General features: G+C 34.6%; 3 protein-coding genes across 10 annotated transcripts; 2 read left to right on the top strand and 1 right to left on the bottom strand.

Moving 5' to 3' along the window:
* The first annotated feature begins 1,233 nt into the window (after positions 1-1,233).
* Positions 1,234-9,450, top strand: LOC139769144 (PHD finger protein 14). Of its 5 annotated transcripts, none has more exons than XM_071699944.1 (14): positions 1,234-1,521; positions 2,974-3,135; positions 4,006-4,242; positions 4,323-4,534; positions 4,627-4,781; positions 4,870-5,144; positions 5,217-5,672; positions 5,730-6,021; positions 6,082-6,304; positions 6,385-6,566; positions 6,653-6,791; positions 6,867-7,120; positions 7,244-7,352; positions 7,523-9,450. In XM_071699944.1, the coding sequence occupies exons 1-14, from the start codon at positions 1,479-1,481 to the stop codon at positions 7,541-7,543; spliced, it is 2,760 nt and encodes a 919-aa protein (XP_071556045.1). In that variant the 5' UTR covers positions 1,234-1,478; the 3' UTR covers positions 7,544-9,450. The 5 variants fall into 5 exon arrangements, with proteins under 5 accessions (XP_071556045.1, XP_071556047.1, XP_071556044.1 ...); XM_071699946.1 differs by having other exon boundaries at positions 8,830-9,450; XM_071699943.1 differs by having other exon boundaries at positions 1,235-1,521; positions 7,946-9,450.
* On the bottom strand, positions 8,386-10,447 carry LOC139769162 (methionyl-tRNA formyltransferase, mitochondrial). 3 transcript variants are annotated; one of them, XM_071699994.1, is made up of 6 exons: positions 10,114-10,447; positions 9,795-9,992; positions 9,595-9,690; positions 9,178-9,356; positions 8,902-9,093; positions 8,386-8,744 (listed from the first exon to the last, which is right to left on the bottom strand). In XM_071699994.1, exons 1-6 carry the CDS (start codon positions 10,335-10,337, stop codon positions 8,563-8,565), a joined length of 1,071 nt encoding a protein of 356 aa, XP_071556095.1. In that variant the 5' UTR covers positions 10,338-10,447; the 3' UTR covers positions 8,386-8,562. The 3 variants fall into 3 exon arrangements, with proteins under 3 accessions (XP_071556095.1, XP_071556094.1, XP_071556096.1); XM_071699993.1 differs by having other exon boundaries at positions 9,595-9,714; XM_071699995.1 differs by lacking the exon at positions 9,595-9,690 and having other exon boundaries at positions 10,114-10,446.
* A 489-nt stretch (positions 10,448-10,936) lies between these two features.
* On the top strand, positions 10,937-15,211 carry LOC139769151 (uncharacterized). Of its 2 annotated transcripts, XM_071699959.1 has the most exons (9): positions 10,937-12,097; positions 12,233-12,303; positions 12,400-12,524; positions 12,688-12,793; positions 12,938-13,005; positions 13,116-13,414; positions 13,504-13,793; positions 13,905-14,024; positions 14,127-15,211. In XM_071699959.1, the coding sequence occupies exons 1-9, from the start codon at positions 12,035-12,037 to the stop codon at positions 14,584-14,586; spliced, it is 1,602 nt and encodes a 533-aa protein (XP_071556060.1). In that variant the 5' UTR covers positions 10,937-12,034; the 3' UTR covers positions 14,587-15,211. The 2 variants fall into 2 exon arrangements, with proteins under 2 accessions (XP_071556060.1, XP_071556059.1); XM_071699958.1 differs by having other exon boundaries at positions 13,905-15,211.
* The last annotated feature ends 98 nt before the right edge of the window (positions 15,212-15,309 follow it).

Genomic DNA, 15,309 nt, shown 5'->3' on the forward strand with positions numbered 1-15,309 from the left:
GAAACACCTCGCCCGCGCGATTCAAACACGTTAGCCGCTGTGTCTCGTCGACAATTCGTAAGTCGTCCTTTCAAGTAGCCGTGAAGAAGACAGCTAAAAATCGTCTATGCTTAATTAGCATTTCGTTATTGCAGGATTTGAGCGAGAAGCACGCGCATTTCTTGATTAGTCTCAATTGCATCTTTAAATTGTATACCTTTTATTCTACGAATGATAAAATTAATCTGTAAGAAGGAGATAAGTGAAAGGATTTATTTCAATTTTATGTACATTTATTCTTGGAATTGTTATTTCTCAACGTATCAACACACACACACACACACACACACACACACAGACATTTCCACACACCGTTACACATATAAGATATATGAGATACGATTTTAAAATCTTACAAGTATGTTTTATGGTAATACTGTTAAATATATTAAAGAATGAGATTTAAACTATTACCTTGTTCATTTTGTTATCTTTAACTACCATATGTGTTGAAATTTATTATTTTAACAGTATTATTTTAACTCCATTGGTTTAGTTAAATTAACATTGTTAAATTAACGGCATATATTAAGTATAGGAGCAATGACGACCTATAAAAATGGTTAAAAATGACTCAAATGGAGTATAATAATTTGACACTACGAATTTAGCAGTATACGCAAAATTATATTAATTATTCTAGTCCGCAGATTATGTAAAGAGCGAACACGCATGTCTCAAATCAGGATCGATATGACGTCTTTAAGATTTCTCCCGATTTGAGGCATTATGTTTACCGAAAGGTTTTGTTGAATAAACAATAGTAAATTAATAGAAAATTATCTCTCAATAGAAAATTTTTACGGAATAAAATCCAAAATGGGCTCAAGTCAATTGCGCTTACATTTTTATACAAGCCGTACAAAATATTATCAACCTTTGTTTAATTATAGCTCGTAAAAGAGAATTAATTAATAAAAACTGAAATGTAACATTGGAGTGTAAAATACATCCCACGCGAGTAATTACATTAAAAGAAATTCACACGAGTAATGTGGTAGAGTTAATATACATGGTACGGCTGAACTTGCATGTTCTCTGTTTCTACAGATATCGATCACGTATACGTTATACGGACGAACGTTATGAAAGTTTAAAGCCGTACGTGGACTTTATTAGCGCGAGTTCCCCCGCCGCGCGACGGCAGGTGTAAGATTGAACTTCCCGCTGAAGGACTCGCGCAAAATGCATCATGGCGCGTCGGCGCCGCGTCGTCCGATGCACGGGCACCGTTGCGGACAGGATCAACGCCGGGCGAAAATAATTCTCCTCCCCGCTTGATATCCCTGCGAACTTCGACCTGTTTTCCCGAGGCGGTAAATCTCCGGGGGAGAATTGGCTGGACGGGACACCCCGATATATGGTACTCGTCCGAGGGGTAGCCGAGGAAGCTGCCGTTTCGTTCCACGTCGGCGCACGAAATTCTCTGCGACAAGGAAATGTCGCAGGACGACGACGTTGGATTCCTGTACAAAACGATGCGTAAGTTGTGCTGATATCCGTACGCGAATAATTCCCGCGCTTGTGTCCCGTAGATGCGGTGTAAAATATGTCGTACGCTGGTTCGCAGAGGACAGTGTCGAGACCGCGGGACACATCGGAGTCGATGGAGCGCAAAATAACTTCCTGCGTGTTCTTCCCATTCTCGGTTCCGAAGAAACCGGAGGAAGCGAAAATTGCTTTGTTTTTTTGAACAGTCGATCTGCCAAGTAGAAAGCGACATAATCTGGGATAAATTTAGGAAGTAACTTGCAGAAAATTTGGACGTTTGCGTCAAGTAAATACATAAATTGCAGTGATTGAACATCTCAGTGTACGTAATGTCCCAATAAATCATGACATTATGACGTCTTAAAAACGTCATTAAGATGTCATAAAGACGTCATATTATAAGACTTTTAAAGACTTAGTCTTAATGACGTCTTTGAGACATTATATGTCCAGATTTGGGACATGCGTGTTATCTGGGATGCGTACAGTGCTCGTACAATTTTTCTTATGAGCTAATATAAGGGAAATTCAATTATTTGCGAATAATGGGAATTAACCGAGGATCTCATTATTTGTTATATTAAGCACTTTTATATTTTTGCCATATTTAAAAGTTGTATATCTATTTCTTCTTTCTTCTATATTTTTTCCCATGTCATTCAATGATGTTACAACTACTGCAATCGTGAAATTATGCTCAAGTTATTAAGCAAACATAAACAATATTAGTTGTATTATTTGATTAATGCTAAATGCACTGCAGCAAATTACATGTTCTACAAGTATATTAATGTCCATTATATTTCTGTGATATGTGTGTACATATGTGATATGTGTATATGTGTGTAATACTCGCGCGCGCGTGTATGTTAGTTTCTATCATTACCGTTATTATTGCAATTGATACATTATTAATTCTATTTCAGCATTATGATAATAACAACCCGGTTTGTCCTTTGTGAATGCATGATAATGACCATAATCAACTACTTTATTATTATGGCAACCTCATTTGCTGACACGTATGAAATTAACCTAGCGCGTTATCGGTGATACGCGCGCGCGTACGCGTATGTGTCCTTTGTAAGTGGCGTGCTTGACGGGAGAGAGCTTTAAAAAAATGTATTGACGTTAATACGGTAGAATATTTGACGAGAACTATACGAAAAACGTGCTGATAGGTTGCGCGAAGAACTGCTCCGATTTTGATAAAAGTTTCCCCCCACATTTTAAGCCACTATGACCAGCACATGTACGTACGGGAATATTAGGCAAACATAACCTAAAACTTGCTCGTATTATATTTATTTTTTCATAGAAATATATCAAATCAATACAGCTTTCAGTGTAATACTAGTTATTAAACATTTCTACGTATCGGATTGTGATAAAATATATTTAAATGTTGTACTTGGGAAAAATCAATCAAATTGCTCTTTTCAGTTGAAAGAGATCCCAAAAAGAGAAGGGTGAAACCGGTGGAATCAGCGCAGCAGTCCCTGCTCGACTTTGATCTTGGTGAGAGCTCGGATGATAGTGATTTTAGGATTGAAGACCATTGTGAAGAGTCGGACGACGATTCTGTAGATTCTAACGATGTGAAAGGTAAGCTAGTGCTATTGAGATGGCATTGATGCTACGATTATGAAGTCTATTTTTATGCGGCATAGAAGTATTGGAAGTAATGTAAAAAAGCGTTAAAAAGTGTCTACTTATTGCGTTGAAGTTGCGACTTACATGGACCAGTAAGATCTATGAAATATTTTTTAATTATGTTATCCAAACTCTTAAAGGTATTTCAGGTCGCTGAATATTGATCTGATGTCAAAGTTGACAAATTCATAATGACAGAGCCAATATGGCGAATAATATAAAAGTAAAACTTCGACCATTTTTAATTTTGATATATTCGCCATATTGCAATCCGTCATTTTGAATTTCTCGATTCTAAAATCAAATTAATATTCAGTGACCTGAAAAACTCTTAAGTTTGAATAGCAAAGAATATTTCATAGATTCTTAATGGTCGCAACTTTGATGCAATAGACTCTATCATCAATATCTTTTTAACTATAATCGACACAATAAATTTCTTTTGGGTGGAAAGTCCTAATGATATATTTAATTTTAATCACAATAAAATTTTTCAACACGTCACATATCGTTATAATATGCTAAAATACATTAAAACAGCCCTTTTTGCGATTTTAACTGCTGATGACTAAATTTCTCCAAGTTGTGACGTGATACAGCAATTTGGCAAACGGCATCGTATCCAGAGTCCAAAAAGCTATAAGAAATGATGAATTTTTCTCGTTCTTGTGCTCGAAAATAAATAATTTTTTGTTGAATAATAATATTATTGTGGAAGTAAATTTTGTTGTAAAAAGATGAAGAAAATACATAAGGAAAGAAAGAAATTTTTTTTGCAATATAGAGTGATGTGGTAAGTTAAGATATATTTTTTTGTTGAAGAAGATGTATCTGAAGAATCTGATGATTCGTTGGAAGATCCATTATTGAGAGGAAAAGGCGGCACTGGCTTAACAGTAGGAGATGTAATCGAACAAGCTCGCCAGCAAGCTCTAAAGGGTATTCCTCTTGATGATAAACTAAGTAAAGTACTAATTTGCTGTGGTTGCTTAGGAGACAGGAGTGACGATATAAACGAGATTGTCGAATGCGATGGATGTGGAGTCAGTGTTCACGAAGGTGTATATTAATTTAAAATATTAGTGCACTTGTTTTTCAAGAGTTTCCACACACGTTTACGAGTAAAAATCAAATTTTAGGTTGTTACGGTGTATCTGACGTAGAAAGTTTCTCCAGCACTGACTCCTTGTGCCAATCGGCACCATGGTTCTGCGAAGCTTGCAGCGCAGGAATTGAAGATCCATCGTGCGAGCTCTGTCCTAACAAGGGTGGAATTTTTAAAGAGACAGACGTCGGAAAATGGGTTCATCTAGTATGCGCTCTTTATGTACCCGGTGTTGCTTTCGGTGAAGTAAGTAAATCTCATACTGTGTGTAATTGCATATAATTTTATACATTTATAATTTATAAATACTTATTAATTTAAATATGTATGTATTTTAGGTAGATCGTTTATCGAGCGTAACACTGTTCGAAATGGCTTATAGTAAGTGGGGCGCGAAAACATGTTCTTTATGTGAGGATTCGTGTTACGCGCGCACAGGCGTATGTATTGAATGTGATGCCGGGATGTGCCATACGTATTTTCACGTAACCTGGTAATACTTTTATTGAGAATATATCAATATTATTATCTATCAGAGAGTTTGTGCTACAGGTATAAAATACGAGACATGATTTTTACAGTGCGCAAAGAGAGGGTTTACTGTCTGAAGCACACAGTGAGGAAGTCGATCAAGCTGATCCATTTTATGCACATTGCAAATTGCACTCCGATAAATCTCTCGTTCGTAGACGTAGACGTAATTGGCTAGCTTTACAAATGCGTGCGCAGTACCGGCAACAGATGTTGAAGCAACCTAATCACTTAGATACAGACGAGCAACGTAGGATTCAAAGGAAATTGGCCAAGCACAGACACAAATATTTAGCTCACAAGGCATCGCGTCCGCCACCATGGGGTGAATTAATGTTTTCATTCGAATATATATTCTTAGGCATTTAATATATTTCTAAGTATATATTAATTGTAGTACCGACACAAAAAATGCCACGTTTATTAACTACATCTGCTTCCGCTTGCCGTCAATTGGCAAGAAAGGCTGAATTAATGGGCGTAGATACAGCTGCACTAGAAGCACAAGAATCTCAGCTGGTGGCATTAGTCGATGTTAGAAAAAAATGGCATATCGCTCCCGCTTTTAGTGTAGAATTTATCGGCTATTACTTGGATCGCAATTTACGCGTGACGTCAATGAAGAGGCGGTTGCAAGAACTTCTCGATATCAACTCGCAGTTATTGAACGAACAACAGAGATTGGATAGAAAGTACGACGAAGTGATGAAGGATAATGAAGAGCAGATTAGAGTAAACGTGACGTTGAAAGAAAAGATCGAGTTGTATCATCAAGTACTTAAAAGCGCTGGTTTCGTGAAGCCTTTGCCGTCGATTGGTGATCTAGTGAAGCCAAGAATACCACCCACACTTGGTAAGTTGTGATACCTAGATTTTTTAATACAATGAATACATGAAGCGTTTTCTACAGGTACAGGATTAGGCGTGCCTACCGCAGCCGCATTGAAAATGGGTGTCGGATTTCCACTCCCCATGGGCAAAGGCGCCGAAGGTATACGCGAGGGTAGAGTGTTAAGTAGCCAGGCGCAAGAACAAAATCACAAAAGCGAGCTGACGACCTTACGGCATCAATGCGGCATCTGCAGACGCTCGACTAATCAACATCTTCTCGCTAAATGCGACACATGCCATTTGCACTATCATCTATCTTGTTTGAGTCCGCCTTTGGCGCGAATGCCGAAGAAAACAAGACAAATGGGATGGTATGTATGAATACTCGACATTTCAATTATTTTGTTAAACTTTCCAATGTAATTTTGCAGGCAATGTTCCGAATGCGATAAGGAATCTTCGGGATCAGAAGTGGAACGTGTGGACACATCGGCACCACGTAAATTAAGACATTGTAAAGATGAGGCTAACTCAACACCTACACCGCCACAGGAAGTGCAAGTAGCTATGACACCAAGTACGCCTACTACATCAAAAAATTCTACCAGTAATGTAACAAACGTTACTACTCCTGATATACATACGACACCAAAGGTACTTATTTTACAAATAAACGAAGATTTAGCTTGACATCGTTAATATGCACGTATGTATAAGCGAATATATTTTTACAGCTAACTATTAAACCAATGGGGCCACAACCGTCAATCGTAGAACCGACGCAAGTATCTGAGTCGGTGTACAATCAACAATCTGTTAATAATATCACCATAAGAGAAGGTTCACCAGAATATATGGTAGCTTCAGCAGATGGAACGGAAGTGGTCTCACAAAGAAGTGGGAAAAAAAGAAGAAGGTATGTGCGAAATAGTCTGAAGAAATAATTTAGATATGTTTATTATATTTGTAAAAGTCAGTAGTAAACGATTTAATATTTTTTAGAGAAAAGCATAAGAGATATTCTCCGGATCCGATAACTGGAATCAAACAGAGAAAAAGAAAGCATAAAAGAAAAAGTTTAGATATAGAAAATCCAGAGGTTCAAAGCCAACCAGAGATTCATAGAAGGATTACAATAAAAGTACCTATTATTTTTCTATTTTATTTTATCGCTACATTGATTTGAATGTTAATAATGTCAATTAATCTAATACAGATAAAACCAATTCGTCGACCGGAGGGACATACAGATTCGGAATCGAGTCCGCAAATGTTTGTGGCCACTTCGAGCACTGAAATTACATTGCCACCGCCACCTGTGCCACCTCCGGCTGCAAACGTGCCCCCAGTAAATGTATCCGTGAATAGCAGTGGTCGACTGTCGACGGGAACGAAGAGAGGAAAAGATACGGACCTTATGACACAGTGTAACGTCTGTGATACTTCCGGCACCAACCAAAATCTCGTTATGTTAGTATTACCAATTACAACAAATGATAACTGAAATCTTAAAATTATAGACACTCCAAAATTGTAATTGAGTAATGTCGTTGTAATGAATCTTTTATGTTACGCATTTAATATCTGTTTCAGGTGTGACGAATGTAAGAAATGCTATCACTTTACATGCTTAGATCCTCCTGTGAAAAAGTCTCCGAAAAGGAGAGGCTATTCGTGGCACTGTGCCGACTGCGACCCTAGTGTAAGTTCATAAATTTTTACTGTTCATACACAACAATATTTTTTAATATTAGATTGATGTACTTTCTATTTTGTCTAAGTATACATACATAACAATTTTTAATAAATAGCGATACAATGTAAAAGAAACTATTTTTTTAGATAGTAATTTCTTTATCTTTTTCTATCCAGCATATAAGAGAACGAACATAAATCGGGATAATTGCACATACATCGATATCGAATTAATAAAGACAATAAGCTAAATCTGACAAAATAGTAAGTACTTCAATCTGAAATGTACATGAGTAAATTGATTGAGCTGATTTCATAAGGTGAATCAAACTGAAAGGATAGATACATCGTCTTATAAGAATGCAAAAATTAATATTACAGGGGAATAGGAACAGAAAATTTTTTTGCCTAATGCAAATTAAATTATTATATTTATTTTTATTTTGTGATGTATGTACAGCAAACTAGAATAATGTCTTGAAGCATTCTGAACTCCATTTTGTGTCTTCCGCGTAATATTGTCAATGTGGATATATATTGGCACATTAAATGTAATAAAAGAAAGAAATTTTTATAGTAAAAATATTTCTTTTATTTCAGGCCTCTGAAACTGAGACTTAATATCAACAATTTTCTATCTGCAGCTCCAATTCTACGTTTATATAAATAAGGCATTCAATGTTATTCTGTTTTTTTGTAAGATACGAAAACATAGAACAGACATACTTTGCTGTAATTTAAAGAAAAACGAATTCTATGAAAATCTACAAGTTCCACTTAAAACTGGTTTATTTGAATCTTAGCATAGTTCGCGCTACTTATTTCTCATTATTTCTTTTACTGATTTTTTCGTAATGCTTTGTAGTTTTATATAACAATTCTACGAAAAAGAGATATTGAAATTATATAGCTAGAAGAAATAAAAGGAATATACAAAAGAATATTTTCGCATGAGACAAGAATGATACTATTTTAAATGCGAAATTAGAAAATCAGAAATGAAAAATTCATCGTATCAATTATTTAAAAAAGCATTGATATATAATTAGTAATTTTTTATTCTTGCAACAGTCACTGCGTCAATATTACATTTTGTACAATCTAAGTTAAACTTACTATTGTAGTAAATAAAAATTTAATGTTTATTATCTACTTCTGAATGAAATTGTCATAGGTTTACAAAAGAACAGCGTTGGAGTCAGAAGCAGCGCTGTAGATTATGTAATATTACTCTGAAATAATATGCCATCTTTCTTTCTGCCTAATATAAATCCATTTGCAAAGGCCTGTGCACTCATAACTGAACATTTTTCCACAATTACTTTCGTTACTGAGATCCAACTTGGTCCTTTACATGTCACAATTAACTGTTTGCTTTTCCAATCGAATTTCGCAAAACCTGGAAGAGCCTTCACATTAATCACGCACATTTTATCTTCAAATATGCAATAATTACATTTTCAGATAATTAATTTTCTTCCTAGGAATAAACTGTTTTCAATCCTTGATACTAACTTAGTATCACAGCGAATCATGCAGGAATAATGATTAATTACCTGGTACATCCGCATTTTTTACATCTGTCGACGATATCGACGTCTGCCGGACATCCAACAATTTTATACCCGTGCCATCAAACTTGGTTTTTAACGAATACGATCCTAGAAGAGCACGATGCAGATCATAAACATTCTTCGCCGTCATCTCGTCCCATTTCACTACAGAGATCTTTGATGTAATTTTAGGTGCTACAAAGTGTGATCATCGAGAAATATTAGTGAAATAATTTAAATACCAATGTATCTTGTTACTTAGCAGCAAAGACAAATTACCATACGTTATGCCTACTTTTCCCTGAGGTCTCGAGGAAGATAGTACTTGCGGCAATTTTCTAATCACGTCGATCAAAACATTTGCACCCAGCTTTGCTAACTTCATATTCAATTCTGGTCGAGTTTCATCTGCATGAATATCTATTTTTTCCTGTGTTACTATATCTCCAGTATCAAACCTGCAAGTAACATAGAGCTAATGAAGAACTGTCTACCAGATAATATTAAGATTATATTCATCTTTCTTCCAATAAAACTGATGTAAATGGCTGACATTTCTCTTTATCAATTACAAAATATATGTATATTTAGAAAATCTTTTCTCTTAGGGAGAAATTTTATGTAAACTCATATATTCTCTGATACTTGATTTTCTTAAACATATTTTAGAAAACCAATTTTAAAAAGGAGCTTTACTTCTCTGCCACTTTCATAATTGTAATTCCCGTCTGAGTGTCACCGTTCATTAAAGCATAAATATCTGGAGATGCTCCTCTCCATCGCGGCAATAGACTAAAATGAATATTTAACATACCGCTGTGACAAAAGATGGATATATTAATTGCGTGTCCCATATTTACAGGCTGGATATGTTAAAGACAAATAAAATGACTTACAATGGGAAGGAATTTATAATATTTAATGGTATCAGATGGCCGAAGCAAACAACTATCCCGATATGAAAACCCTGCGGATTAATTGCAAGAGGCCATTCATTAATAACGAGTCCCTTCTCCTCCGCAAATTGTCGGACAAAATTCCTTTTTCTTGTAGGTACCGTTGCGACTTCTAATCGACAAAGTCTCTCAGCTTTGCTGTAGACAAAAATTGCATAAGCCCATTTTACATTTACATATTTCTTCACTCCTATGGTATATTTAATTACCTATATCAAACAAAATTTACAAATGATTTATCGATAAAAGTAATACTAACTACTCGTTATACAAGCCTCGTAAGCTTTCCATGGAACATTCATCCTGGCCGAAAAACAACACACTCCAGGGACTACCGGCTTTAAATGAGTGCGATTGTCTCTTTCGAACGTGATGCACACCGCACGAAAAGGTTATCTCGCGTGACTTATCACTTCTCTTGAATGTCTCGTATAAGAACAGGTGTATTTTTGTTACGCGTGTTAGAAATACAGCATTCAGCATATTGTTCTCACAGAAAAGATTTATTAACTATATGAAACAACGTGTAAAAACATTCGCATGATGCACATGTATCTAGTGCGTGTGTACATGTACTGTATGTGTATTGGACAGTATTGGACAAACAAATCCAATGCACACACTTTCTTCCGTTGAAAAATTATTTTCGTTAATTCCAATTATCTCACAAAAGTGACCCGTCAGAATTGCAACGTGGCAAAATGACACTTTCATCAGTTTTTCGCTCGCAAAAAATCCGTCAAAATATCCCAAAATGACATACATATACAATTATACGATCGATATCAAAAGAAAGCGCGAGAAAACAAATGCAGTGAAAAATAGATCATCAATGGAATTCTTTTTTTTTTTATTTCGTTCGACAGTATTTACGACACTATTTTAGAATTGCATATATGTTGCAGACCACAAAATTATATAATTAGGAAGAAAATTAAGAAACAATTGAACTATAGTCTGTTCGTAAAATTGAACTTCTTTTCGTCTTTCCTCCTTTTTTTCGACGTTTAATTATACGCCTATTCCATATTTTTAATGCAAATTAGCAATTAATTGTGTTAAATGCAAATTAGAACAGTTGTGAAGAACATACTCGAGAAATCTATATATAGCTACAGCCTTAGGTTTGTTCCTTGTAACTGAGCACCTACTGTTAAACATCTTCTCTTTCTATCTACCCGATATCGTTATACATCTATCTCAGTTTAAGCGCAGCCACGAGGAACGCGTCTCGCACTGTAGAAGTGTAGATGACCACCATGTGCGCCGTGCGCGCCAAGTCATTGGCCAAAGTTACGGTCAGTCGCGGACGGAAGTTATACGAAAACGTCCCTATTTCATCCAAGAATTTCTCTGTAATTTCAACGATTATGAGGAAAGTTGTCTGTTCTTTATCCATTGAAATATTTGCGCCATATATCGTTGCCCCAATTTCTCGAATAGATCTCATATCTATATAGTTCGACACTCGAGTCGATACACTAGTACGCTACAAATGCTTTGAAGCGTACGATTAATCAATCAAGACAAGGAAATTTATGCTTTGAAACATTTGTAGCGCCAAGTGGACTCCAGCCTCATCTAAAAGATCAATCAGAAAATTATTTCGATCCCTTTGTTCGCAACGATTAATTTGTATCTGCACCGTTCGTAGAGATGGTAGCAACATGGTGTAGATAATTCGATTTGTCTTTCACGTTTGCTCGACCAATAACTCGCCGGCCTGCACCGCGCCCGCGCACACGCGCGTTCGATGCCTCACTTTCGTATTTCGAATGCGTCATATACGGGCACGTAGCTCTCGGAGATAATTTTCAAATCTGACGATGGAAAAATAAAGGTATATTTCTTAACAAATGTTTTATTTCGCGAGTGACAAAGATCTGAGGAACGAGACGCAGCGGTGAGAGGACCGCGTCTACCAGAATTATTCCTCGAGGAACTTCGTCTGGAGAGTGCCAATGTCGTGATTGCTACGAACATACATGCGAATGTAAACAATGTGCGATTTGTTCACAGCATTCCCACCTCTTAGGTCTTAATATAATATTTGCCAGCGAAGCACCGGTCCTTTGTGTCCTAATTCCTGTCTCGTGAATTTTTTCCGCAACGATAACGACTGATTGCAACTTTTGATTTCTTGTTACATATGCAAATATTATTGAGACGAATTAGCCATCATGAAGCAACTAGAAGTTTTAAATGAATATTATACTAATCTAGATTACGATATCGACAAAGAAGTGAGTATATTGATATGCACAGATTATAACAGTACGTCAGTGTTGTGGATAAGTTATGAAATTTAATATGAATATTAGAAAGAGCCTGAGTCTGTTTTTTTTTTATGTAACGCTGTTTCTTGCGTGTATTTTTAGAAAGCACTGGAAAAAATACGTAATCTATCTAAGACAGTAAGGTTTGATGAAAGCGTTCATTTTGTAGAGAGGTAAATAATGATATAATTTTAAGATGGAATAATAAAAGACATAGAAGTTCCTTTTTATCTTTGTTATTTTTAATATTCTCTCTTTTGCATCTATAGACTGGAGGCACTGGCGAATATAATACAAGATAATATATCGTTTTTTAAATCTATTTGTAGACACGTAGATACAATTGATACCATTTTAGAGCATTTAACTAATGCTACAGACATGATTTCTCAAGGTACAGTACTATTCTTGCAATTGTAGTTATACAAATATCAATATTATGTTATTTGCGTCTTTGTTTTGTTATAAGTAACAATAACAAATGGCAATGAACGTATTAAATTGTTACTTATATGGAAGTCTTATATATTCTTATATACTTTTATTTTGTTTTCTAGAAGTGTCCGAAACTGATCGTATAATGATTTTTAACAGAATGTTATATACAGTTCTCAATATATGTGGCCTACCTGCAATACGATTATTTTTCATACATCCTCTCCTGTAACTATACATATATGTAAAAAAGAACGTTTGATTATTAATATACTTATTGTCATACTTACTAATTCGGAAAATTTTCATTATTAAAAAATAATGTTTTATAAACTTCTAATATTAGAGACATGTATTATTTCTGTATTCTAGCAATGATGTCTTACCTCACAAAGACAGTTATAAACAAATATCATATTGGCAAGTTTCAGAGTGTATAGGTAACAAAAATATTTGTTTATATTGTAATCTGTGCTGTTCACAAAAATGAGTTTTTACTTTGTAATTAAGAACTTTCGTACAAGTACTCATGCAGAACATATTTATACAGTGACACAAATGATAATTCTAGAGGATTCAGATTTGTACGCAGTTATTAGTTATTTAATCATAACAGACAAATTCCCTTTACATAAAATATGGGTGCAAAAACAAGTGAAAGGAAAGTTTGAATGGCTTATGAAGAGACATTATTCAGACATTACGGCTTATGAAAAGATATTACTCATTACTGATACATTTCAGTCATTGGAAGATATTCAACTCCACGAATGTACGACTGATATAAATATAGTATCTATATGGTCCGAAGATATTGTAGCTGCAAAGAATTTAGCGCTGTCTTTAAATGTACATTATTTAAATTAGATAACACAATATATCGGGAAGAATTATCTTAAGCTTTATTAAAATGATTTATCTGTTTTTTAATCATTCAGTGTCACGTAATATTCATAAATACACATATGGAATTCTCTGGTGGCCTTATAACTTTTCCTCATAAGGAAATAATTGAGCAAAAAGTAAGTCAACAAACCTTGAATAAGATTTGCGAACTGAAATCGGATTCAAGTGATACAGAACAAAGTGTGAATGTATTACATTTCTCACATACTGCTGAAATGAACTTTACTTCAATTTGTAATCTGTTTTACGACGGTACGTGGCAAGAACCTGTAAAGGGCATGTATTGGAAGCATAATGACTACCTGTGGGCAAATGCAACAAAGTAAACACACGTTTTCTTGATCTTATTAACTGCAATAATAATTGTTGTATTTGAAAAATTGAACAATTGAACACATTGAACTTTTAATCAATTAATGTATTGTTATTATAGCGACGACATTATAAGATGCTATGAGTCAGCTGAGAAAGGATTTAAAACTTGGAGTATTAAACCCATTAAGACTAGAATACAAATATTATCAAAACTAGAGCCCATATTGAAACTTACTGGGTATTTTTTGATTCACCGAAAAATTCATATATGTTTTTGTATAATATCTTATCTATATTTACTTATTGTTGATAAGTTTTTAATAATTATCTTTTTTTTTAGCAAACTTGTATTGGCAGCTATAGTAGCAAAATGGTTAAAAATCTCATACTTATTTGAGACTGTGAAGGGATATTCTAAAGTTAGTCGAAATGGAATGATAGAAGCAATGCATGTTCGTAAGCCAGTAGGTGTTATTATACTTAGGGAGGAAAATGAAAATGTTTTGTTTTTCCGATTAATGCAAACTTTAATTGCTGGCAATTCTGTCATTGTGATGTTTGATGCAAATTTCTGTAATTTGACATCATATTGTGATATGTTCTCATCATGTGGGATACCTCCAGGCGTTATAAATTTGTTGTCACATGAAGATATAAATATGCTGGAGTATAAATTATGCTCAGCAAAGTATACAGATTATGCGGATAAGATTTTCTTGAAAGGCAACTCAAACGAAACATATATTACATCATATAAAAACCTTACTACATGCCAGTATATTATGCTCCATTTTAAATAATTTTGATGTAGGTCAATGTTAGTTTTATATGTATGTACACATGAAGTATATCATCTGGATATACTTTAATATTGTGATTTTAAGAGAAAATTTATGTCGTTCAAGCAACTGTTGAAGATAGAACTGATGGTTAGATAATTATATTACGTTTTGTAGATAAGGGCCATAAAAATTGTCGCAGATTATGTTTTTATTCGTATATTTTTATTTGTATATATAGAAAATTGTAAAATTTAGTAGCAATATTTTTATGAAAGTACTTAACCCTTCGCAGAACAAGTGGGGCTTTCAAGACCCACTCGATATTTCCATTTCGAATTTTACGGAGATTTTACGAACTCATAAAAAAAACCCAAATAAGAATCAGACATATATAACGGTATAAATAGATTCTTAAAGCCTTTGAAAGTATACCTGAATTTTTTCAGATTTTTTATGGCATCATTACAGCTTGAAAATCTTAACTGGCCTAAAAGACCCACTTGTTCGACGAAAGCAGCAGAATTACACATGTTCTGCAAACAAGGTTAATACTTTCAGTTACAGACTACTAATGTTTCTAAAATAATATACCTACAGCATTTTTTGTAATTATCGATTTTCAGCAATAAAAAAAAGAAAGATATGTTTTGTTTCTTTTCGCTTTTCAAAAACTTCATGTATGATCTGATACAGATGTAGCAAAGTATAAAAGTATCTGTTTAGCTAAATAGTTAGAAGTGA

The sequence above is a fragment of the Temnothorax nylanderi genome, unplaced genomic scaffold (assembly GCF_030848795.1).
Source record: "Temnothorax nylanderi isolate EJ_2023f unplaced genomic scaffold, tnyl_v1.0 TNYL_tig0020_pilon, whole genome shotgun sequence".
In the NCBI taxonomy this organism is placed as follows: domain Eukaryota; kingdom Metazoa; phylum Arthropoda; class Insecta; order Hymenoptera; family Formicidae; genus Temnothorax; species Temnothorax nylanderi.

What these genes read in the sequence shown, in the direction of transcription:
- LOC139769144 (XM_071699944.1), top strand. Translation starts at nt 1,479, where the DNA reads ATGTCGCAGGACGACGACGTTGGATTCCTGTACAAAACGATGC. An exon ending in ATCGCGTCCGCCACCATGGG is followed by an intron (nt 5,145 to 5,216) that starts GTGAATTAATGT and finishes TATTAATTGTAG; the next exon opens with TACCGACACAAAAAATGCCA. An exon ending in AGTGGGAAAAAAAGAAGAAG is followed by an intron (nt 6,567 to 6,652) that starts GTATGTGCGAAA and finishes AATATTTTTTAG; the next exon opens with AGAAAAGCATAAGAGATATT.
- LOC139769162 (XM_071699993.1), bottom strand. Translation starts at nt 10,337, where the DNA reads ATGCTGAATGCTGTATTTCTAACACGCGTAACAAAAATACACCTGTTC. An exon ending in CGAGGCTTGTATAACGAGTA is followed by an intron (nt 9,993 to 10,113) that starts GTTAGTATTACT and finishes TTTTGTCTACAG; the next exon opens with CAAAGCTGAGAGACTTTGTC. An exon ending in ATTATGAAAGTGGCAGAGAA is followed by an intron (nt 9,357 to 9,594) that starts GTAAAGCTCCTT and finishes TGTTACTTGCAG; the next exon opens with GTTTGATACTGGAGATATAG.
- LOC139769151 (XM_071699958.1), top strand. Translation starts at nt 12,035, where the DNA reads ATGAAGCAACTAGAAGTTTTAAATGAATATTATACTAATCTAGATTAC. An exon ending in TACAGACATGATTTCTCAAG is followed by an intron (nt 12,525 to 12,687) that starts GTACAGTACTAT and finishes TTTGTTTTCTAG; the next exon opens with AAGTGTCCGAAACTGATCGT. An exon ending in GCAAGTTTCAGAGTGTATAG is followed by an intron (nt 13,006 to 13,115) that starts GTAACAAAAATA and finishes ATATTTATACAG; the next exon opens with TGACACAAATGATAATTCTA.